The following is a 21,961-nucleotide window of genomic DNA, read 5'->3' on the forward strand; positions in this document are numbered from 1 at the left end:
TAATTTTAAAAAATTGCATTTTGTAAGCTAAAAGATTGAGGGGGGCCAAAGATTAAAATGAAAATTATGGGACGAAACTAATATTTTGTGTTTATGAAAATTTTAAAATTTTGCGGGACAACGGCCACTCTCTTGCTTATGTAATATTTCCACGTGACAAATTTTAAGGAATGGTTACCAAAATTACAATTCCCTATCAATACTGGGGGTGGGATAATCCGATTAACTGAACAAGATTAGCAAAATCGAAAATTGAACCGATTATTCGGTTTAGAGAAAATGAAAACCAAAAACCAGACCAGTTTCGGTTAAAAACCGGTTGTAAACCGAACCGAATATTCGGTTCGGTAACCGATTTTCAAATTAATCCTTAAAATTCTTCAATGTTTCATTTAAATCCCTAAATTCAAATATTTATTATTTCATATATAATTTCATGCTATTTTTCTCTTTTATTTTGGTATTATTTTTGTATTCTTTGTATGAAAAATACATTAAATTACTTATTTGCAGATACTGAATCCAGAATATGAAATAAAAACATAAAGAATTCAATTACACATTACTCAATAGTCAATACTCATTAACAAACTCAAATACATAACATAAATTTAATTTGGCAATGTTAAACTAAACATAACATAAAATTACAAATTAGAAAAACTTAACATAACATAAATCATCTTCATCCCACAATGTTGGTGTTAATGGAGTCTCTTGATTCCGCACTCTCAGGATTAGTTAATGGCACACGAAGAAGATCATCATCTGCAATTAACAACTATAAATATTAATAAATGAAAATAATAAAACATATGAAATATTATTATCACTGCCGTTAAAGAATGTAGTTTTCTCCAAGCAATTCCCATATTCATAATGTAATTCAGATGGAGTAGATATGCATCATCATTGGGAGCTTGCTATCATTGCCGTAGTGACATATTAAGGAAATACTGTAACAGAAAAAGGCTATCTCTTAATTGTTAAATCTTTATTCATTCATCAGTATCTCATAGGATAACCATTAGTTTCACTAGAAAGTAGAGATGTTTTCTAAATGAATGACAGTCCAAGTCTCATTCACGGAGAGTTCTAATAGAGCAACCAATGCACAAACCTTTGATGCAAGCAATTGAACAGAAAATACTGCCTAAATAAATCTAATGACAATGAATTGAAAAAACTCTATAAGATGAAGCAATGATTAAAACAGAGAACAGGCAAACAAAGCAAGGAGAGTGTATTAACAATTGAGGCATCTAATAACAGAGAGGTGATATAAATTAAGCATATGCTGTGATAACTTTAATGTATAATTCAATTACATATTACTCAATAGTCAATACTCATTAATAAGCTTATAGTTAGCAACTCTCCAAAAATTTAAAACAAAATATATGCTATGATAACTTTAATGATAATATACCTCATATATTGGAAATTTGGAATACCCTTCAATCATCAAGATGAGTTAGACTACTTTCCACTCCCGAAGAGAAAACCTCTACACAAAGTTGGACAAACAAGTTAGCTAAAATCATAAATAATGAAGAAAAATATATAATTATAATTGAAAGTTAACAAAAAATGTCACCTGACTCAATTTTAGATAATTCCTCCAAGCTTTCCTCAATGGTCAATGGTCCACGCATATTCCTAATCCAATCCTGTGTGCAGATAAGAGTCTCTACCGTCTTAGTAGCAAGGGAGCTATGAAATGGATCTAATACACGACCCCCTGTACTAAAAGCCGATTCAGATGCAACCGTTGAAACAGGCATAGCCAACACATCTCGTGCTATCATAGAGAGTACAACATATTTTGTTGAATTAGTCTTCTACCAATTCAAGATATCAAAAGTGTTGTCGTTGTCATCCTCACAATCATCCGCTAAATACTTATCCAACTCCGTTCTATGATGAACAACTTTCTTTGCAGCCTTTTTCTCATTATACATAACCCTCATGAAGTCCTCATTAGCAACGTTTGCATCATGCACATCAATGTCAATTGAAACTTGAGATTTCTCACTTGACTACTCATTGTCATCCACCATAAGCAAACTATGTTGCTCAAATAAAGACAACAAAGCTTCCTTCACTTTTCTCATCAACTTGTCAGCTACAACAACATCATAGGCCTCATTAACAACCCAGTCCACATATTCCAATTTGTGCCTAGGATCCAGTACCTTTGCAATGAATAACATAATGTTGATATTATCAACATTTGACCAATACTTATCAAATTTCCCTTTCATCTATGTAGCCATATTACGTAAGCCAAGATCAGGACTTTTACACCATGTTTAAATCTTCAACTCAACGCCGAAAATCTCTCGCATGTATGCATTACCAATAACATAAAGAGACCCAGAGACACGTAAAGTAGCATCGTAAAATACTTTTAAGAAAGGTAATAAATTGTGAGCATACTCCTAATCAGTACTCATAGGCAAACCTCGTGACCTATCACCACTAGTAAGCTCATCTGCATACTTACTATCTTCCAATGCCAACAACTCAAAAGCTTTCTGAAATTTTAATGCCGCTTCCAACATCAAGTATGTAGAGTTTCACTAGGTTTCTACATCAAGAACCAAATGACTTTTACTTGCAATTTTTTCTTTCTCCACACATACCTTAAATCTCTGTAACCTTACTGGAGAAGACCTTACATACCTCACTGCTGAATGTATTCTAAATATGGAGTCATCCATTTCCTTTAACCCCTCTTTCACAATTAAACTCAAAATATGTGCACAACATCTCATGTGTAGAAAATCACCGTCCAATACACTTCCCTTCCAACTTGCTAGTCTAGTCTTCAAATAGCTTACCCCAACATCATTAGAACTAGCATTGTCTATTGTGATTGTAAATACCTTATAAATACCTCAATCAAACAAACACCTTTCAACTGCCTTGCCAATCATTATACCTTTATGACTAGTGATTAGACAGAAATTTAAAATTATTTTCTGTAGCTGCCAATGATCATTAATGAAATGTGCAGTAAGGCACATATAATTAAGGTTCTGAATGCTTGTCCATATATCAGTCGTTAGACAAACTCTGTGCGAAAACTTACTGAAAAACTTCTTCAACTTTTGGCACTCTGCAATATATATTTTGAAGCAATCTTTAGTCACGATCCTCCGACAAGGTACTTGAAACCTAGGTTGTGTCACATTCATCACGTTGCGGAACCCCTCACGCTCCACAAAACTAAAAGGTACCTCATCAACAATGATCGTTTTTGCTATAGCCTCTCTAATCAGATGTGGATCATATTTCCATGACATCAATGAAGATTGTGTGGAGGGAGCAATGCCGCTTTAAAGATCAAGTAATCCTTGTTGAAAAATTAGGGTATCTCTTGTCTGCCACATTTCGAGGATATTTTTTGCATCTATTTAAGTGGTTACGTAGACAACTCGTACCACTCTTACTCGGACATGCTAGAACGCTCCCACAATAACTATATGTCGCATTCAAATCATCCTTATGCTCACAATCACTCTTAACAAAGTGATCCCACCCTTGAGAACTATTCTTCCTAGAACTTGTTGCCCTTGCACTTTTGGGGGCTAAAGGTGCTGGTGGTGCCATGGAATTTGGAGTTGGAGTTGGAGTCATACTTGTCGGTGTCTCACCAGTATTGTCCGCGGCTGATGACATCTACAATTCCATCAAATAAACATATGCATTAAGTAACTAAGACATCCATATAAATCATATTCTTTTATTTATTGACAATAACTAAAAATAAAAGAGGAAATTTAGGGTATGTAAATTATAAAGACATCCATCAATTAATAATAAAACATAAGGCCACCAATTTACACATAGTATGGCAAATCCATTTCCTTTAATTATTGTGCCACCAAAGGCATTTATTCCTTCTGCTTACGTATTGCTTGTGATTGATATAGTCCTATCAAATATGATCATGTCACTAAAATAATGCACATTCACATTGGTCAACCAATGAATTAGAGGTGACCCATTCAATTCTTTATATGATCATGTCATTACATTTTATACGTACAATTACACCAATAATATAGGGTTATGTTGATTTGGTTTGAAAGTCTTTGTGGGCAAAGAAAAAGTGCAAAAGATTATTATGGAAACTTTTGTGTTACTCTTTATGTTATTCTGGGAACATTAATTTTGATTTAAACTGTTACTTTCCATACTTAAAACATTAAATTTTTATTCTAAATATCAATCTTCACCTAAACATAAAAGTTACAGCGTTACACAATTAAGATTTTTTCTTTTCATGGTATTAACACATACCTAAAATAAATATAACATTAAATGATATCTGAAACCATATATTATTGTAAGCAAATCACAAACTAAATTTATCATTAATGATCAAGCATGTATTAATACCAATGTTTATACACAAGTTCAAGGTATATTTTTTCATTTCTTATAGTGCGTGGCGGGCCCATTAACACAAATGTGTATAAACTTTAGCTACTAAGCGAAATTTGTTTCTCATAAATCAAGGCTTCAAAACATATAGATATTACAAGCCACAACCAAAATTATTGCAGAATCAGAGAAAATATATCAGTTACTTAAACAACAGCAATAATGCTATACTTACTCACGAACTTACTAACCATCTTACTAACATTTGTAAATATAAAGCATAGTACGGGTACCATATGTAATTTTAACAAAGGTGAATAAAGTTGTTAGTAAGTTCGTGAGTAAGCATAACATTACTCAAACAATAGAGCCAAATAATCAAACATTATTTGGAATCATGGAAACATTAGATTTAGCATGCAACCAGCCAACCATCAATATGCCAAACCCAGAAACACTAAGCCAGTCTGAAAATTCAAACAAAAATAATCAAACTAGTAAAAGAAGCCCAGTTCGAAAATTCAAACCAAATAATCAAACCAGCGACAGAAAGTCAGAAACCCAGTTCCAAAATTTCGAAAATAGTAAAACTAAAACATTGCATACTAAAACTAAAACAATGTCTAATATTCACCGGATTTGTTGCTGAATTAGAAGATGCTGGTGGTGGAGCAGGGGAGCAGTTGAGGTTGAGGATGCTACTGGACTGTCGGTGAAATGGATATTGAATGGTGTTGTTGGACTGTCGGCGAAATGGATGTTGAATGGTGCTGCTGGACTGTCGGCGAAATGGATGCTGAATGGTGCTGCTGGACTGTCGGCGAAATGGATGCTGAATGGTGCTACTGCTGGACTGTCGGCGAAACAAGAAATAGATGCTGAATGGTGCTGTCGCTGGACTGTCGGTGAAACAAGAAATGGATGCTGATTGCTGAATGGTGCTGCAGTTGCTGCTATTGGACTATCAACTCACTGTGGGTGGAGCTGCTGGGTTCTACTGAAGGTGAAGTGCAAAGAATGAAAGAAATGAAGACTTGAAGATGGAATGTAATGGAATGGAGTGGAGTGAGCGGAGTCTGCTGTGTGGAGGATTGCTGGAGTGTGTACTGTGCAGAAGATTGGAGCTTGGAGGCGGAGAAGAGAAGTAGAGATTAGAGAATATTGAAAAAAAAAATAAGGGCTTGCTTATATACTTACTTACTTAGGGTATAAGTGTATAACCGTTTTGATTAATCGGTTTACAATATTTCTCCAAACCGAAAACCGAACCAATTTTTTGGTTTTTTACATTTTGTAAACCGAAAACCAAACTGATTTGTAAAAAAACCTAATTTTTGGTTCGGATCGGTTTTCGAATTTTTTCTCCCACCCCTAATCAATACCAAGTAGAATAAAGTCATAATCCAGCACATTTAACTCTGATAGTGTGGCCCAAGAAAATCTTATCCAGCCCAATTAAACATATAAGGACCGGACGGGCCAGTCCAGCCCACCAACATTCATGCCCATCATATCCATCCTCTACTAAACTGCCACGACCTCTCACTGAATCGATGTCTCCAGACAACATAACAGTAACCAAAATAAATAAAATTAAAAAAAAAAAATGGTATTAATAAATTTACGCCACCTTACCCCTCACTCTCTCCTCCGTCACTCTCCTCTTCTTCCCAAACAACTTCCTTCTCTCAAGACTCGTTGCTTCTCCGCTGCTATGACAACAGCTGCAATGTCGACCTCTACCAAAAAAGTAAGTCGTTAGTTTTGTTTGTGATATTTTTTTTTTTGTTGCTTTTTTTTTTTTTTTTGGATTTTATTCGGATATGGTGTGTCGTTTTTTAGGTTTTGGTGCCGATTGCGAACGGGAGTGAGCCGATGGAGGCGGTTATAACGATCGATGTTTTGAGGAGGTCTGGAGCTGACGTGACAGTCGCTTCTGTGGAGAAACAGCTTCGTGTTGACGCCTGTCATGCTGTCAAGATTGTCGCCGATGCTCTCATTTCTGACTGCAGCAACACGGTTTTTGATCTCATTACTCTGCCTGTACGTATAGTTGCTCCTTTTCTTGCTCACTTAAGAAATTGAGTTTTATTCGTTTAATTATAAATTTATGATACATGGTTCTGGATTATACTGAATGATCATAGCTATATTAGGATTTTTGAAATGCTGCCGTACGGATAAATCCCTGTAGAGTTCCCGGAACGTGCGGTTTTTTTAATTCATAATGTCATTCCGGTAATGTTTATTCGCGAAATATGAGTTATATATAACATCATTTTGCTATATATAATCTGTAATTAGTTAAGATTACCTTTTTGGCGTTGGAATTAGCACCGTAATGTTGCGGGGCCAGTTCAGTGGTACTCCTTTAAATTACATGGTTTTCTAGTATTTGTTGAGTTGTGTCTCTTTTAATTGTTCTTTTGGTGTGTGTTTTACTGTAGGGAGGCATGCCTGGTGCTACCAATCTGAAAGATTGTGGAATATTAGAAAGCATGGTGAAGAAGCAGGCTGCAGATGGGCGGCCTTATGCTGCTGTCTGTGCATCGCCTGCGGTGGCACTAGGATCTTGGGGTTTGTTGAAGGGATTAAAGGTAAGTGTTAAACGACCATGCTTTACTTTTTGTATTCTTTATGGAGTTGCATTCAATATTGATGGCAGAGCTGATTTTATTTTTGACGATAACGATTAAGTTCAAATTTGTGGGGATGTTCGGTTTTGGTAGGCTACATGTTATCCAGCATTTATGGAGCAATTAGCTCCTGCTTGTGCAACAACCGTTGAATCAAGAGTGCAGCAAGATGGTAAAGTTGTGACAAGTCGTGGACCTGGCACTACAATGGAGTTTGCTGTGACACTAGTTGAGCAATTGTATGGGAAAGAGAAAGCTGAAGAAGTTTTGGGTCCATTGGTATGGACATTATCTGTTATTCTTCAATTAGTTTATTTTATTCTTCTAGAAATTGCAAAGTTATGAAATATGTGAAAAGTCCATGTAGAAAATTTCATTTGATTTATCTAATTGGAAGGTTATTGCATTAGGGATTGATTAGATGAAGTTGTATACTTGCAGTTGCATATTAAAGTTGGGAAAAAAAAAAAAAAGCTTATATAATGAATCGTAACTTGGCTTATGCATCTAAGTGTCACATTTCGACTGACCAAATTACTCTAATTTGGTTTTGTTTTTGCTAGTATTACTTGCATTTGAGTTTTAACCACATTGTGCTTGTGTCTTTCTGTCCGCTTGTGCTCAGGTGATGCGTCCTAACCATGGGGATGAATATACTATTACCGAGTTCAATCCAATGCAGTGGACATTTGATAATTGTCCCCAGGTGAGATTGGACATTAAGTTTTTCATTTTTTCCTTTTGCTTCTCTTTCATGTTTTCATTCATGCACATCTTGCATTACATAGAACTTTCTGTAGGTATAATGCTTGGCTTCATTCATGTGGTGGATACATAAGAGGTGGTAGATATATTTTTTAAGATCTCTCTGATAAACTTCAATTTATGATACAACTCTACTACAAGTAGGGATGATCGGTTTCGGGTACCCTCGCATTTTTTAAGGAACCGGAATCGGCCGGTTCTAGTTCCTAAGATTTGGAACCGGGCGATTGTGGTTCTTAGAAACCTGGAACCGGAACTTGAAACATAGGTTCTAGTTCTGGGTACCCGCGTTAATTTTAGTTACCCCCAACTTTTTAAAAAATGACAAATACGCCCCTAAAAAATTACAGATACACCCCAACGGTTTACAAAAATCGCAATTTAGTCCCGTTCTCACCCGATTACCCGGACCTGGGTTCCGGTTTCGGTTCTGGTTCTGATTCCAGCACTGAAGGAACCGAAATCGGACTCGGACCCGGACCCGGGAATTCTTGGTTCCAATTTTCCAGCACCAGAACGGGACCCTAATGGGGCCGATTCCAGTTCTACCCTTTACGCATGCTCACCCCTAACTACAAGGGAGATATATAAGAGCAAAAGGAGGGGTAAGGAGGAGGAAAAATGAAAGGATTAAAACACTATAAAGGTAAAAGTTGAGGCTATGAAGAAGCTCAAAGAATGGGACATGTTTTTAAAGGTAATGTCTTGAAGATCCTTGATTTAAGCCCGATATAGAATCCCTTATATGTTAAATGCCTACTTTTCGTTTCTGGTGTCAAGCTCATCGTAACTTACACTAGGTCCAAATTTAACCTCTTTACAAATCTTACAACTTTTGAGAATATTGGAGGTTTTTCTTTTTACTTTAGAACAGTATTTACCTCTGTTTTAAAACGAGGCCTGACCTAGTCGGTTTAACTGAGAACTGCCACTAAGTCGGGGCGGTCAGGGTGAAAAACCGGGGATTAGAGTTCACCCGGTTTGACCCCTAATTGGATTGGGGTTACTGTAGAGAACCAACGGTCAAACCGGTTTTAACCCAAAAATGGGTGAACTATTATTCCCCTTCCCCGATTCTAATTTTCTAAATCCCTTTGCCATTTTCAATTGGCGATCGAATCCCTTTCTTCAAGTGTCACTTTCTTCGGTCGACCACCACAGCCAGCGGCACTGCAATCGCCGTCTGATGAGTACCCATCTTATTTCATCTTCACTTCATCTGCTTTTGAAACTCAATATGCAAAACTTTTTGTCTTTGGACGATCCTTGAATCCTAATTTACTAAACGTTGAGTGAAATTAACAAAACAGAATCCTTTCGATTCGTAATCTTCAAAATCCTTAGTCTTTGCTTGATACCGGCAATCTATTGTAACGTTTGTTGCCTCCAGGAGTTGGTTTATAAGGTATTCTTTTGTTTTTGTTTTTTTAAATAAAATTTGTAATAATGTATGTTGTTAACTGGTGATTTTGGTTTGGAGTCGTGGTATAGTAGACACGGCGGAGAGGATTGTTTGTGTGGTGAGCTTGGGTATGTTTGTCGTAGTTTCGGTTCATGCAACGGAGAGTTCTGTTTTGGTGGTGGGTCTGGGCTTGGATTTGTGTGTTGTAGTTCATGTTCTTTGCCGAGTTCCCTTTCTTGCTTGCGTTCATTTGGTTGTTCTTGTTCTTCTTTGGGCTCTTGTTCTTGTTTTTCTTCTTTGTGCTTGTGTTCTTGTTTATCCATGGTTTGTTGTTAGTGTGGAGAGTGGTGAGTGAAGTTTAGAGAAGAGAAAAATAAAAGAGAATCTGAGAGTGAGAGTGAGAGTGAGAGAGTATGAGAAGTCCTGTGTTGTAGCTTTTAGTTAAGGATATACAAACAATTTCTTCTCTCCAGAATGAATAATACAGTAACAACACACAATTAGGTACAGCAAAATACAAGAGTTGACTAAATTTTTATTCACTTCTTTTTTTGCAGATTTGGTGCAAATATTACAATGACACATTCAAATTTAAACTCTTTAATTGGTGGCTTTTAAATTAATTTTTATAGATGACATCATGCTGATGTCGCCATGATGTCAGCATGCTGATGTCATCATAACATCAGCATGTTGAGGTCATCATAACATCAGCATGTTGATGTCAGCGGTCCGACTGGCAGGTAGGACCGGTCAACCCGTTACCCTTGACCGGGTCGGGTTTGAAAACATTGGCATTTTCTATTTAGTAGTATCATGTATTTCAAAACTAGTACTTTTTATTTCATTGGTTTTGCTTGACTGGTTGAATCTGGACAATTGGGAAGTGGGTTTAAGGGAAACAGATATTTAAGTAGTTAATTCTCGGGTGCAACTTTAATTAAACTGTAATCCTGCTGGGATTTGAACTGATGAGAAATTAGTTATCTTAATTTCTAAGCGCCATTAGCACTCAACCTGTATGATGGATGGTGGCTGATCCAGAATGTTTTTGCATTTAAGTTTGATTTTTGATACACATACTCGAAAAAGCAATATGACTTCTAATTTGCTATAAAAATGTTTTTGGTGAAATTTTGTATTTTCTGTCCTTTCAGATTCTTGTACCTATTGCCGATGGTTCAGAAGAAATGGAAGCAGTTATGATCATAGACATTTTGCGACGGGCTAAAGCAAATGTGGTAGTTGCCTCAGTCGGGGATAAACTAGAAATTCTGGCTTCTCGAAAAGTTAAATTAGTTGCAGATATGCTTCTTGATGAGGCTGCTAAACTTTCATTTGACCTAATTGTATTGCCAGTAAGTGTAGTTTTCATTCTTGTTTTGTAGTTTTTAACAAATCTTTTCTCAATGAAATTTTTGCTCATCTGCAGGGTGGGCTCGGTGGTGCTCAAGCATTTGCCAATTCAGAGAAATTGGTGAATATGCTTAAGAAACAGAGGGAATCAAATAGACCTTATGGGGCTATATGTGCATCCCCAGCTTTAGTCTTGGAACCCAATGGCTTGCTCAAGGTACTGTGTTTATCATACTTTTTAAATATTTCCCCTGATTTGGACCATCTAATTTGAACTGAAGAATGATGTATAATCTTGTATGTTTTTATGAATGTTGCACAACTGGATCTTATCTGACATTGCCAAGTAACCCACAAATTAATTAAAATTTTGCTAGCTAATATACAAACTGAAAACTGCTGCAGTGTTGTAAATTGATTACCGAACCGAGTACATGTTTCCTGAAGCCGTTGTGCTTCCTTTTTGTGTTTCATTCTTATGTAATTGTACCTTCAAGTTCTGAGTTCGTCCTTTATTATATTCCAACATCAAATCTGTACATGTGGTTCAAGGTGAATGTTATTTTCTGTATAATTTTCTCCCAAATGAAAAATATGTGTTTTACTTTGATTCAGGGTAAAAAAGCTACAGCTTTTCCTGCAATGTGTGACAAGCTGTCTGCTCAGAGTGAAGTCGACAACAGGGTTGTAGTTGATGGCAACCTCATTACTAGCCGAGGGCCAGGAACTTCCATGGAGTTTGCACTGGCAATTGTGGAGAAGTTTTTTGGACGCAATAAAGCACTAGAGCTTGCAAAGGTAATGCTTTTCTGTCGCATGTAGAACCTATAAGACTGTTTAGCATTTACAACCTAGTTACTAGTGAATAAGAGTGTTTGTCTCTACCACTACTGAGTATCCACGGGACACTGATGTGGAAAGCTGAATTCATATTTGAATATGGATTCACATTGCTGTCATGTACAACAGCAGTTTGTTTATAAATAAAAATGAGTTTTAAGGACTGAGTACATAAAAATTCTGTGTCATTCTTTTATAATGGCCCTTCTATCCAAGAAGTCTGTTATTCAGCCTTTGTTTTTAAATAAAGAAACTTAGTTTGAATGTTTAGTATGTTTTGTTTGAACGGGGGGTGTCTTAGTAAGAAGAATTAATTTTCTAGTGTTGTGTTTTGATCCAACAAAGGACAGATGACTTGTTTGAATTTTACGTTCCGCGTTCATAAGCATGTTGACATACATTTAATACTTAGAAAAGATGAAAACAGAAGGTGGGATTTTTGTTTATTTGCTAGTTGCTACCAAATTGAAACAAGAATATATATAAAGCTTCTGCAATTCATCAACATATGGGTATTGTTTAATTTGTGGACAGCTTGTTTTTATATAGTTTTGGTACTTTCAAACAAAAGAATGATTACGATTAAACAATAGAGTAAGTAAATATTTAAAGTTTCATTTGTCAAAAGTCTGCAATTTGTGAGTAGTGGCATCAGCACTGTTGTTACCGTGTCTCAGCTGTTTGAACTTTGACATCCGAGACTTCTAATTTGTGGGTCTCGTCGATGTAGACTTAATGGCAAAAGTAACATGAATAAGGCCATCTTGTTGGGAGCCCACTTTCCCATTTCATGGTTCGAATGGCTTGTTAAGGTCCCAATCCCCATTAAATTATAGTTGCATTTGCAGAAAGTTGACATGTGGGTATAATGGCAAAAGTGACATGACATGTGGCTTTTGCCATTAAATTATAATGGCCAAAGTAACATGAATAAAGCCATCTTGTTGGGAGCCCACTTTCCCATTTCATGTTTCGAATGGCTTGTTAAGGTCCCAATCCCCATTAAATTATAGTAGCATTTGCAGAAAGTTGACATGTGGGTATTAGATAGAAGTGATTAAAAAAGAAAATAGTTAAGATCTAATCTTATTATATTTAAAGTTAAAAAGTTGTCAAATGGGTCATGTTGTGGGATCTAATCTATAAGATTAATATTAGATAGAAGTGATTAAAAAAAAGTAGTGAAGATCAAATCTTATTATATTTAAAGTTAAAAAATTGTCAAATGGGTCATGTCGTGGGATCTAATCTATAAGATTAAAGTTAATCTATGGAGTAAACGATTATTTTTCACCTAAATAATGATTTAATGACTTTTTTTTATTCATAGATTTTTAAAATATTATGTTATCATCTAAATTTATATTCTGTTTATGATTTTGTCATCGTTGTGATTCTGCACTACCATCATTCTCTTTTTGTATCATCATTCACCAAAACTTTTCAAACCATACTCTCGTTGACCCCGTCAATCGTCGGTAATCGAGCAATTAAGATTTGTGCAGTTGTTTCTCTAAAGTCAAATTCTGATCAATCCCAACTAATATTTTAATAATCAACTCGGGGTGAAACTTGGCAAAGTTGTTGGGTCCTGAGTTGACCGATTTGATTGTCTGGTCTAGGGTTGATCAGTTTAATCGGTTTGATCGTTGGGTCTGGGGTTGATCGATTTAACTAGTTTGACCTGAGTGACAACTTTTAAAATTTAGCAAGTACACCCCTAAAAATCTTAAGTCCCTATAAGTTTGAAATTTTGCAAACACACCCCAAATACAAATTGGCCGACAATTGGTTGGCGGCAGCGACACCTCAAATGAAATCCCAATCGTCCTTTGAGCCCATTCCCCGTAAAATCTACTCAAGATTTAGTCGAAATTAGTTCAATTTCGGACAGATCTCACTGACACCAGCGTCAACAACCCTCCCTATCACCTTGAAAATACTTTCCTCTTCCTCTCTGACCAAAACCCACTTCACCCCGTCCCTGTTAACTTCGCTAATCGCTGGCAAAAGCCGGCTGTTGTCGTCGTCAATTTTTCTTAATTTTCGGTCGATTCACTCATCGGAAATCAACTCCGTCGCAACCATTGCACTCACTGACACTTTTTTTTCAAAAGCCTCAACATCCCAGCTTTCAATTGTTTGTTGATCATCATCTTAAATTCTAGGGTTTGGGGTGAACAAGGAAAATGTTAACCCAACCTGGTGAAGCTCTTATGTCTCGGTTAAACTGGCCAGGTCGGGTTGAGTTTTAAAATAATGATCCCAACTACCAAAAAACTTACAGCGATGCTACAAACACTGGAAATGGGTACCAAAAATGTGCACCAAAATATTTGACCCTTGACTCGGACGTCGCCACGTAGAACACGATAGAAGACTTTCGTAAATGGACGGTCGTCCAACATTTTTGGACAGGAATGGATGACAGTCCATAACAAATATTTAAAAATAAATTAAAAATCAATGGACCACTGTCCAAATACTAGGGACATACGTCCCTTTAATATAAACAACCGTCCAAATTATATGGACGCTTGTCCATCTAATGTGGACGGCCGTCCACAATAGATGGACTGGCGTCCATTTAGTGTTAAACTTTTTTATTTTTTATTTTATTTTAAGACAAAACATTAGATGGACGATAATCCATCTAGTGTGGACGATCGTCCTTATAAAAGGGATGACCGTCCACAACAGATGGGCTGGCGTCCATTTAGTGTTAAAATATTTTTTATAAAAAATAAAAACAAAACATTACATGGACTGACATCTATAAGCAATACAAATTTTTTTTAAAAAAAAATAAAAACAAAAAATTAGATGGATGCCAGTCCATCTCATATGGACGGCCGTCCATATGAGATGGACTGGCGTCCATATTATGTTAAAAATTTAAAAATTTCAAAAAGTTTTTCAAGACATTTAGGGATTTCAAAACTTGCATAAGAAACGCCGAACAGCAGAAACACCATATCTACTACCGTTGAAGCCACACTATCTACCGCTGTTGAAGCCATATTATCTGCCACCGTTATTCACTTCTTCATCGGCATCGTTTGGACTTCGGCTGTGAATATTTTTTTGTTTTTTTATTAAACAAAGTTGAAAACTGTGTTAACTTTCATTTGTTGTGTGCAATTTAGAGATTTACAAAATATGTAATTGTTTGTTCCTTAATGGTTTTTCTGTTACTTTGCTGAAAATTGATAGTAGAAGTTAAGGAAGCCACGTGATAGTAGAAGTTAAGAGAGTCAGTTGATAGTAGAAGTTAAGGGAGCCAGTATAGGTGTAAATCTGTGAAGGCTAATACCACATTTGTATCCGCTATTCAGATAGGTGATCCGATGTCCATAGATAGAGCGATTTATGCATTGAAAAATTGTAATGGGATTGTTGACGAAGCCACTGAAGATGAGTTGATGGATGCAATGGTTCAAGCTGATTCCACTGGGATGTTTATATGTCCCCACACTAGAGTGGCTTTGATAGCTTTGGTTAAGCTTAGGAATAGTGGGGTTATCAGCCCCACTGATCGGACGGTGGTGGTTAGTATAGCTCATGGGTTGAAGTTTACCCAGAGTTAGGTTGAGTATCATTCAAAGGAGATCAAGGATATGGCTTGCAAGTTTGCTAATTCACCTATGCATGTGAAGGCAGATTTTGGGGCTGTCATGGATGTGTTGAAAAATTATATGGGAAATCACGCTTCAAAGTAGTAGGTAGATTTATGTTTGGTTTAAATTTTGTTGATGCATGTTGGTTCAAAGTAGTAGGCAGATTTATGTTTGGCAGAGTTGGTGATGATTGCAATAAGTTGAGTTTGGCAGTGTTAGGAATTTGAGAATTGTATTCTTTGTTGCTGAGCTCACATTAACGGGAGCTTATTGTGGGTTATTGTGCATGTTTTGGTCTTTGGTTTCTGATCACGTGTGAGTATTAAAGCTCTGAGTTTTATGTTATTGAAACAGGCTAAAGTACTTACAATTTGTCAATCGAGAAATGCAGATGCCTTGGAAGGTAATATAATCTTCTGCACTTCCAGTTAGCCTCTTCATCATTATAACACCATATGATCTATCTTTTCTTTCTTCGGCATTTTCTACCACTGCAATATACACAAAAAGATTGTTGAGTGCATTCAAAAAATATGGAAAAGAAATCAACATAGATTAAGTGAAATTTCATTTATGGGATCAGGGCTTTGTTGTTTACTTTTAATATTATCTTTTTTACTACTGAACAATGGAGGGAACCCTAAGTACAAGAATGGTGGGTCCTTTCAACCATTGTTACTCATATGTGCAAAAAGAGGACAACATGAAGAAACAGAAAAGCATTAAAACAATAGTAGTAGAAGATTATATTATCTTCTAGGGCATCTGCATTTCTCGATTGACAAACTGTAAGTACTTTAGCCTATTTCAATAGCATAAAACTCAGAGCTTCAATAAGATGATTACTTGACATGTTAGATGTCATTTGAAGATGCTCCGTTGCCATTAAAACTGATGTATGTAGACAAACATAGTGTGCTGGGCACTAGTACTTAGTTTATTGTTTTTATCTAGAAAGACATCATTATTGCTGTTAAAGTCCAATTACCAGGGAGGCTCGAAATTCATTTCAAGCTCAGCCAAATGAACCTACTCAGACCACACCTTATCCTGGAGTTTCATAGTAGCATCATAACTCTTTTCATCAGCTTACCAGTGTGCCTTAATCCGACATTCCTTCCTTGAAAAACACTACCTCCCTGGTAATTGGACTTTTAACAACAAGTTGTTTGTGTCTATTGTCATTATATTAAAAGACACAGCATAAACTCTTGAAATTGTAGACTTTGAAGAAGCAAACAAATATAAACTTCAAACATGATTTTTCATTATAATTTTTTTTTTAATATCTGTAGAATTACTTATGGATATGTTTTTTTCCAGGAAGTTGTTGATTTTAGAAGAAAGCAGAAAATGGTAAGAGCAAAAAACACAACCATTCCTCATGGAGGCACATCGTCATCTGAAGTCCAATTTCGAGACGTGCAACATAAAAAGCAATACAAAGAGATGACGAAAAGAGATATTTGTCTTGGAAGAAGTTTGAATTTAGGATTTATAGCAAGTTTGGGTTTAGGTGATAATGGTTGAATCCATAATTTGAAATGGGACCAGTTGATGAGTATTAGATATGACGGATATAAGCATTTGATTTATGAGTTTTTTAGTAGTTTGGAAGTTGTGGAGACACGTACTGATGATTTTTCGGTGTATACAATGTTTTTTAGATTAAAGAATCAGAATTGTGTAGTGAGGCCACATGACTTAGCAATCTGGATAGGGATTGATTTTGAAGGTTTGGATAACGTATCTAGAACGTGGGATTCCAAACAAGCTTGGACGGATGTTTCTGGAATAGGGGTTTATCATCCACATAGGTGTAAATCTACAAAGTTAAATAATCCTGCCATGAGAGTTTTTCACAGATTTCTGATTTTCACATTTAATGGCAGGAAAGAGACAATTGGAAATGTGACAGTCAAGGATTTATTGTTGATGGAAGCAGTAATAACAGGGAAGCAGCAATAACAGGGAAGCAAGTAAATTCAGCAAAGTTATTGATTAAGAAGTTGAGAGAGATTAAAGCAGAGAAAGGAGAAATTTATTGGGGGATGCTTGTTTCGCTAATATGTGAGAAGTTGGGTTTAGAGATCACCCTTTCAGATGAAGCCAATAAGATAACATTTTCTGTAAATAATTTGTTGGGAGATGTCACATTGTGTAAAATGGGTTTGATTAAAAAGAATGTGTTAGGAAAATGGTTTCTGATTAGGGATGAAATGGAGGAAGAGGCAACAGTTCAGGAAGGTGTCCCTGTTCTAGAAGGGGAAAATGAAGGACGAGTCTATGTGCTCAAAAGAAAAAGAACGAGTATTGAACTTGGATCTTCTCAGAATGTAGAAGAAATGTCTTCTCATACCTTAGACGAAATAGTAAGCAGATTTGAGCGAATTGAAAGGTTTCAAAAGGAGAGTTTTTCACGTATTGAGAGGAAAATGCAGGAACAACAAGATCAGTTGCAAAGTGATTTCAACTCGTTCGCATCAAGAATAGAAGAAACGGTTGACATCCTTGGGGAACGCATGACAGAAATATCCAACATGATGAAGAAATTGTCAACAACCTCCTCCTCTTCCAGTCAGCCTCCGCCCCCTACACTATGATGAAGAACTTCTCAACAACCTCCACCTTCTCAACATCCTTGGGAAATGCATTATAAATGTTAATTGTCATTATGTGTAGTTTAAATACTAAATTGCATGTATGCAAATATGTTAATTAATAAAGTTTGATTTCATAAGATGTTCTCAATTAGCTGAACTTCTCCAATATCATATGAATAATATGTACAAAGATTATATTTGCCATAGTATCATATCATTAATTATTGTTCAATACATATCTAAATGCTCATGTATATGTAATACTAGACATACCAAAAGACATATCAAAATTAAAATCTCAAATGAAATGTAGAATAATATATACTGAAATGTGACGATAATATATACTGAAAACATTCAGAATAAGAATAAGATACATTTACGTTATTATTATGAATTCAAAACCCTACCACCAACAACCTATTCTTATCCAACCAACAAGAAAAATAATAAAAACAAAACAACTGAATCAGTATACAACTCAACTGCATTCGTCAGAAATTAACCACAACGCGAATAATTTCTACCGAATACAAATGTATATGCTTCAACCAATTAACGATATCAAATCTCTCCCAATGAAACATGTTTATCATTTACATCCTCCTGCCCAGTACATAAATTACTATTTCCTGCGAGATTTTGAACCGGACTAATATACAACTATCAATGTTTAATAATTTAGCACATGTTATATAAAACTTAAGGTTTTTACAATTATACAACATACATAACACATACCTGAGTAACAACAACATCATTTGATAACCCGTGAGTTCCTAGTACACTTTCAGCAATGTTGTCTCGCTCTGCTGATGATTCTTTCCCTATAAAGTAGCATAACACATTAATAATCAAGTAAATATTATTATAAACTTCAAATAAGTAAATAATGTTTCAAAAACAAATATAATGTAATAATAGGTGTATAACTCATACCAATTCTTTGTTTTCACAATTTTTTATTTTTAGCCCTACATACAATTTCGTCAACCTTCGATTGCTTTCTTTTGCATGGAGGACGACCTTTGCTGCGAACTACCCGTGGACTAATAATTAGACTATTCCCCTCTTTGGGAGGATTGTCCCCCTCTTTACTACTATGCCTCTCTCACTTTCCTTCTGCTCCAACTTATTTCTCATGCCAGTCGTCGATTCCATCAACATGTTGCAGTCTTCCTCATTGTTTGATGTCATATCGGCTACTGTCAGCATTATATTAGACAACTTCTTAAAACGTTATCCTTCAATGTTTGTGCTCCACCTATTATAACTTACCTTGATTTTCGTATGACATCTTTTTATGTTTTTCCTCCAACGCCGTAGAATGTACTTATCTGGAATGTGTGAAACTATTTTATGAATCAACACAATAATGGCATGTCTGCATAAAATCCCTCTGAACTCAAACAAATGACTATTACAACGAATATCACATGAACTTTCTTCAAAGTATACTAAAAAGGGAACACGCCGATTACTATCTCCAAACCAAACATCTTCTAAAACTTGATACTCCTCATACGAATCAGACTTTTTCAGAAAAGATAATTCACAATAAATCTTTGCCTCAATCTCTTCTTGAAACTCTTTAAATTTTGCAGTTGTTATGCATTTTGAAATTGTTTCTCAATAGGGTAATTAGTTATGCATGGTATCCAAGACTTGAAAGATCTAAAATCAGCCTCCCTTTCCTTTTTCACCTTATCTCGCAATGTATTATTATATTATTCCACAAATTGTTTCAATGTTGTTTTGGAATTTACATATCCATCGAAAAATGCATGCATACTTTCACTACGATGGGTAGTAGACATACCTACCCAGAAGGTATCTTTAAGATATGCAAGCACCCAACGCACTCTTTCTTTATACATTCCACATAACCATTCATTCTCGTGAAGGTTATACACATCAATGAATTTGTTCCACCGTTCTTCAAACTCTTCACGTGTCAACGAATCATACACAATATTTTGTAACGTAAACTTTATAGTTTCATATTCCTTATACCCTCTTAACTTCTCAGGCAATTTCTTCATTATATGCCACAAACACCACCTATGTCTTGTACCGGGGAAAACAATCTCAATTGCATTTTGCATGGCCTTATCTTGATCAGTGATAATTCCATTAGGAGCAAAGCTCATGTATTCAAGCCAAGAACGAAATAGTCATACAAATGTCTATGTGTCCTCATGTGAAATTAACCCACAAACTAACAATGTCAAATGTCCATGATGATCAACCCCTACAAAAGCAGCAAATGGCATAGCATACTTGTTTGTCAAATACGTTGTGTCGAAGGTCACAACGTCACCGAATCTTTATATGCGGCCCTACATCTAGCATCAACTTATAGCACATTCTTTAATCGACTCTCTTCATCTACATCAATCATGTATCAGAAATTTGAATTCTCCTTTTGTATTTTCATGAAATACTCTAGTACTGCCGAAGCATCTCCAACTCCAAGTTGTAGCCTTCTAACTTTTTCAATGTAGTTCCTACAATCTTTTTGTAGAAACGTCAAATTCTCTACACCTCCTGCCTCAACTGAACATGACTGAAAATTTTTACACGGTCTAATCCCAACCTGATCATTAACTACAAGCCTCATTTTCACAAAAGGTTGCATCGTTCAGTTTACCTTGAAACATCTTCTTTTCGTCGGACTTGTAAGATCATGGTTATGTTCAAGCACAACTGATTTAATTTCCCATTTGTATTCACCATTCAAAGCTGCACTAATCCAACTCTTACAATCTATTTTCGCAACATGTTGTTTTTTCAAGGTATTTCTGCATTTACTTCTCTCCTTCCCAAAAAAAGAACACGTCACTATCACGTATCTCGTCTCCCCATCATCTCCTTTCTTTGACGTACGTATCATTGCTTCAAAACCCATTTTATTCCCATACCTTCTGTAATACTTCACCAAACTATCAACTAAATCAAACACCATTCCAATATGAGGCTTCACTTCTTCCTCTGCACATCTCGTATCTTCTAATTCATCACATTCATTTTCTTAATTCAATGGTTTTATAATAAACAAAATTAGAATGTACTAATACAACACATCATAATAAACAATACAATACAACATATTTAAAAAAGTTTTAAACACAATTTACCTCAACATCATTGAAACGAGACAAACTAGGCTCTTCCATATTCCGTAATTTCATGCACAACTAATAACAATTTTCGCGTTCACGAATCAAGTTCAAAATAGTCGCCAACAAATATTTTCTATCAATTATTTTGTATTGTAACATATATTCAATCCAAAATAGAATATGAAACTAAATGAATATATAAAATAAGTAAAAAATTCTTTACCTTAACAAAAATTTTGGGGCTTTAAAATGTTTGATATCCTTATATTCGTTTCTCGGTTATCTCTATAAAAAGAGGTCTTGCTGCTACTGTTTGATTGTTGAGGAAGAAACCGACGTCGAAGCAAGGAGAACACAACATGCAAACGAATGAGAAGAGAAGAAAAACAAATAACGTAGATGAAGGAGAAAAGAAGAAAAACAAATAAAAATGAAAGTTTTTTTTTTCCCCTTATTATATCACATAAAATTTTGGTGCTTATTTGTAAAGCATATTAGACAAGCTATTGATTTTTTTAACAAAGTATGGACGCCAATCCATGTAATGTAGACGGTCGTCCATTTACAAGGAATGACTGTCCACACTAGATGGACTAGCGTCCATATACAAGGAACGGTCGTCCACACTAGATGGATTGGCGTCCATATTGTGTGCATTATATTTTTTTAAAAAAATTTCATAAACAATGGACGCCAGTCCATCTCATGCGGACAGTCGTCCTTGTAAGATGGACGACCGTCCACAGTAGATGGACAGTCGTCCATCTAGTGTGCTTTTTGGACGGCCGTCCATAATATCGGGACGGCTGTCCCTAGGATTTGGATGGGAGTCCATTGTTTTTTTTTTTTTTTTTTTTTTTTAAATACTTTGTATGGACCCTAGTCCATTCCACCATGAACAGCTGTCTAGGAAGTATGGACGGCCGTCCGAAACCGTTGGACGACCGTCCATTTACGGAAGTGTTCTATCGTCCTACATGGAGACATCCGAGTCAGTTGTCACGTATTTCAGTGCAAATGTTCGATACCATCTTTCGGTGTATATAGCATTTTTGAAAAACTTATTGGTCTCCCCTCTTCAAAAGCCTTAATAGTATAGACTGAGTTTGTTCTCTGTTCGCAATATAAATTTGAGTAGTAAAATGGTATTTTAAAAATTTGTAGGTGGGAAAGTATCATTAAACCATTATTTGGATGGGAAAAAGTCGTTAACTCTTAGGGCTTTTTT

The 21,961-nt window shown here is 35.7% G+C and overlaps 1 protein-coding gene across 1 annotated transcript; it reads left to right on the top strand.

Annotated features, from left to right (window-relative positions):
* The first annotated feature begins 5,998 nt into the window (after positions 1-5,998).
* Positions 5,999-11,513, top strand: LOC116125277 (protein DJ-1 homolog A-like). Its single transcript, XM_031411020.1, has 8 exons — positions 5,999-6,142; positions 6,235-6,435; positions 6,840-6,989; positions 7,122-7,307; positions 7,654-7,734; positions 10,353-10,553; positions 10,628-10,768; positions 11,167-11,513. The coding sequence occupies exons 1-8, from the start codon at positions 5,999-6,001 to the stop codon at positions 11,371-11,373; spliced, it is 1,311 nt and encodes a 436-aa protein (XP_031266880.1). The 3' UTR covers positions 11,374-11,513.
* Positions 11,514-21,961: the final 10,448 nt, after the last annotated feature.

This window comes from Pistacia vera, unplaced genomic scaffold, assembly GCF_008641045.1.
Source record: "Pistacia vera cultivar Batoury unplaced genomic scaffold, PisVer_v2 Contig162, whole genome shotgun sequence".
NCBI classification, from domain to species: Eukaryota; Viridiplantae; Streptophyta; class Magnoliopsida; order Sapindales; family Anacardiaceae; genus Pistacia; species Pistacia vera.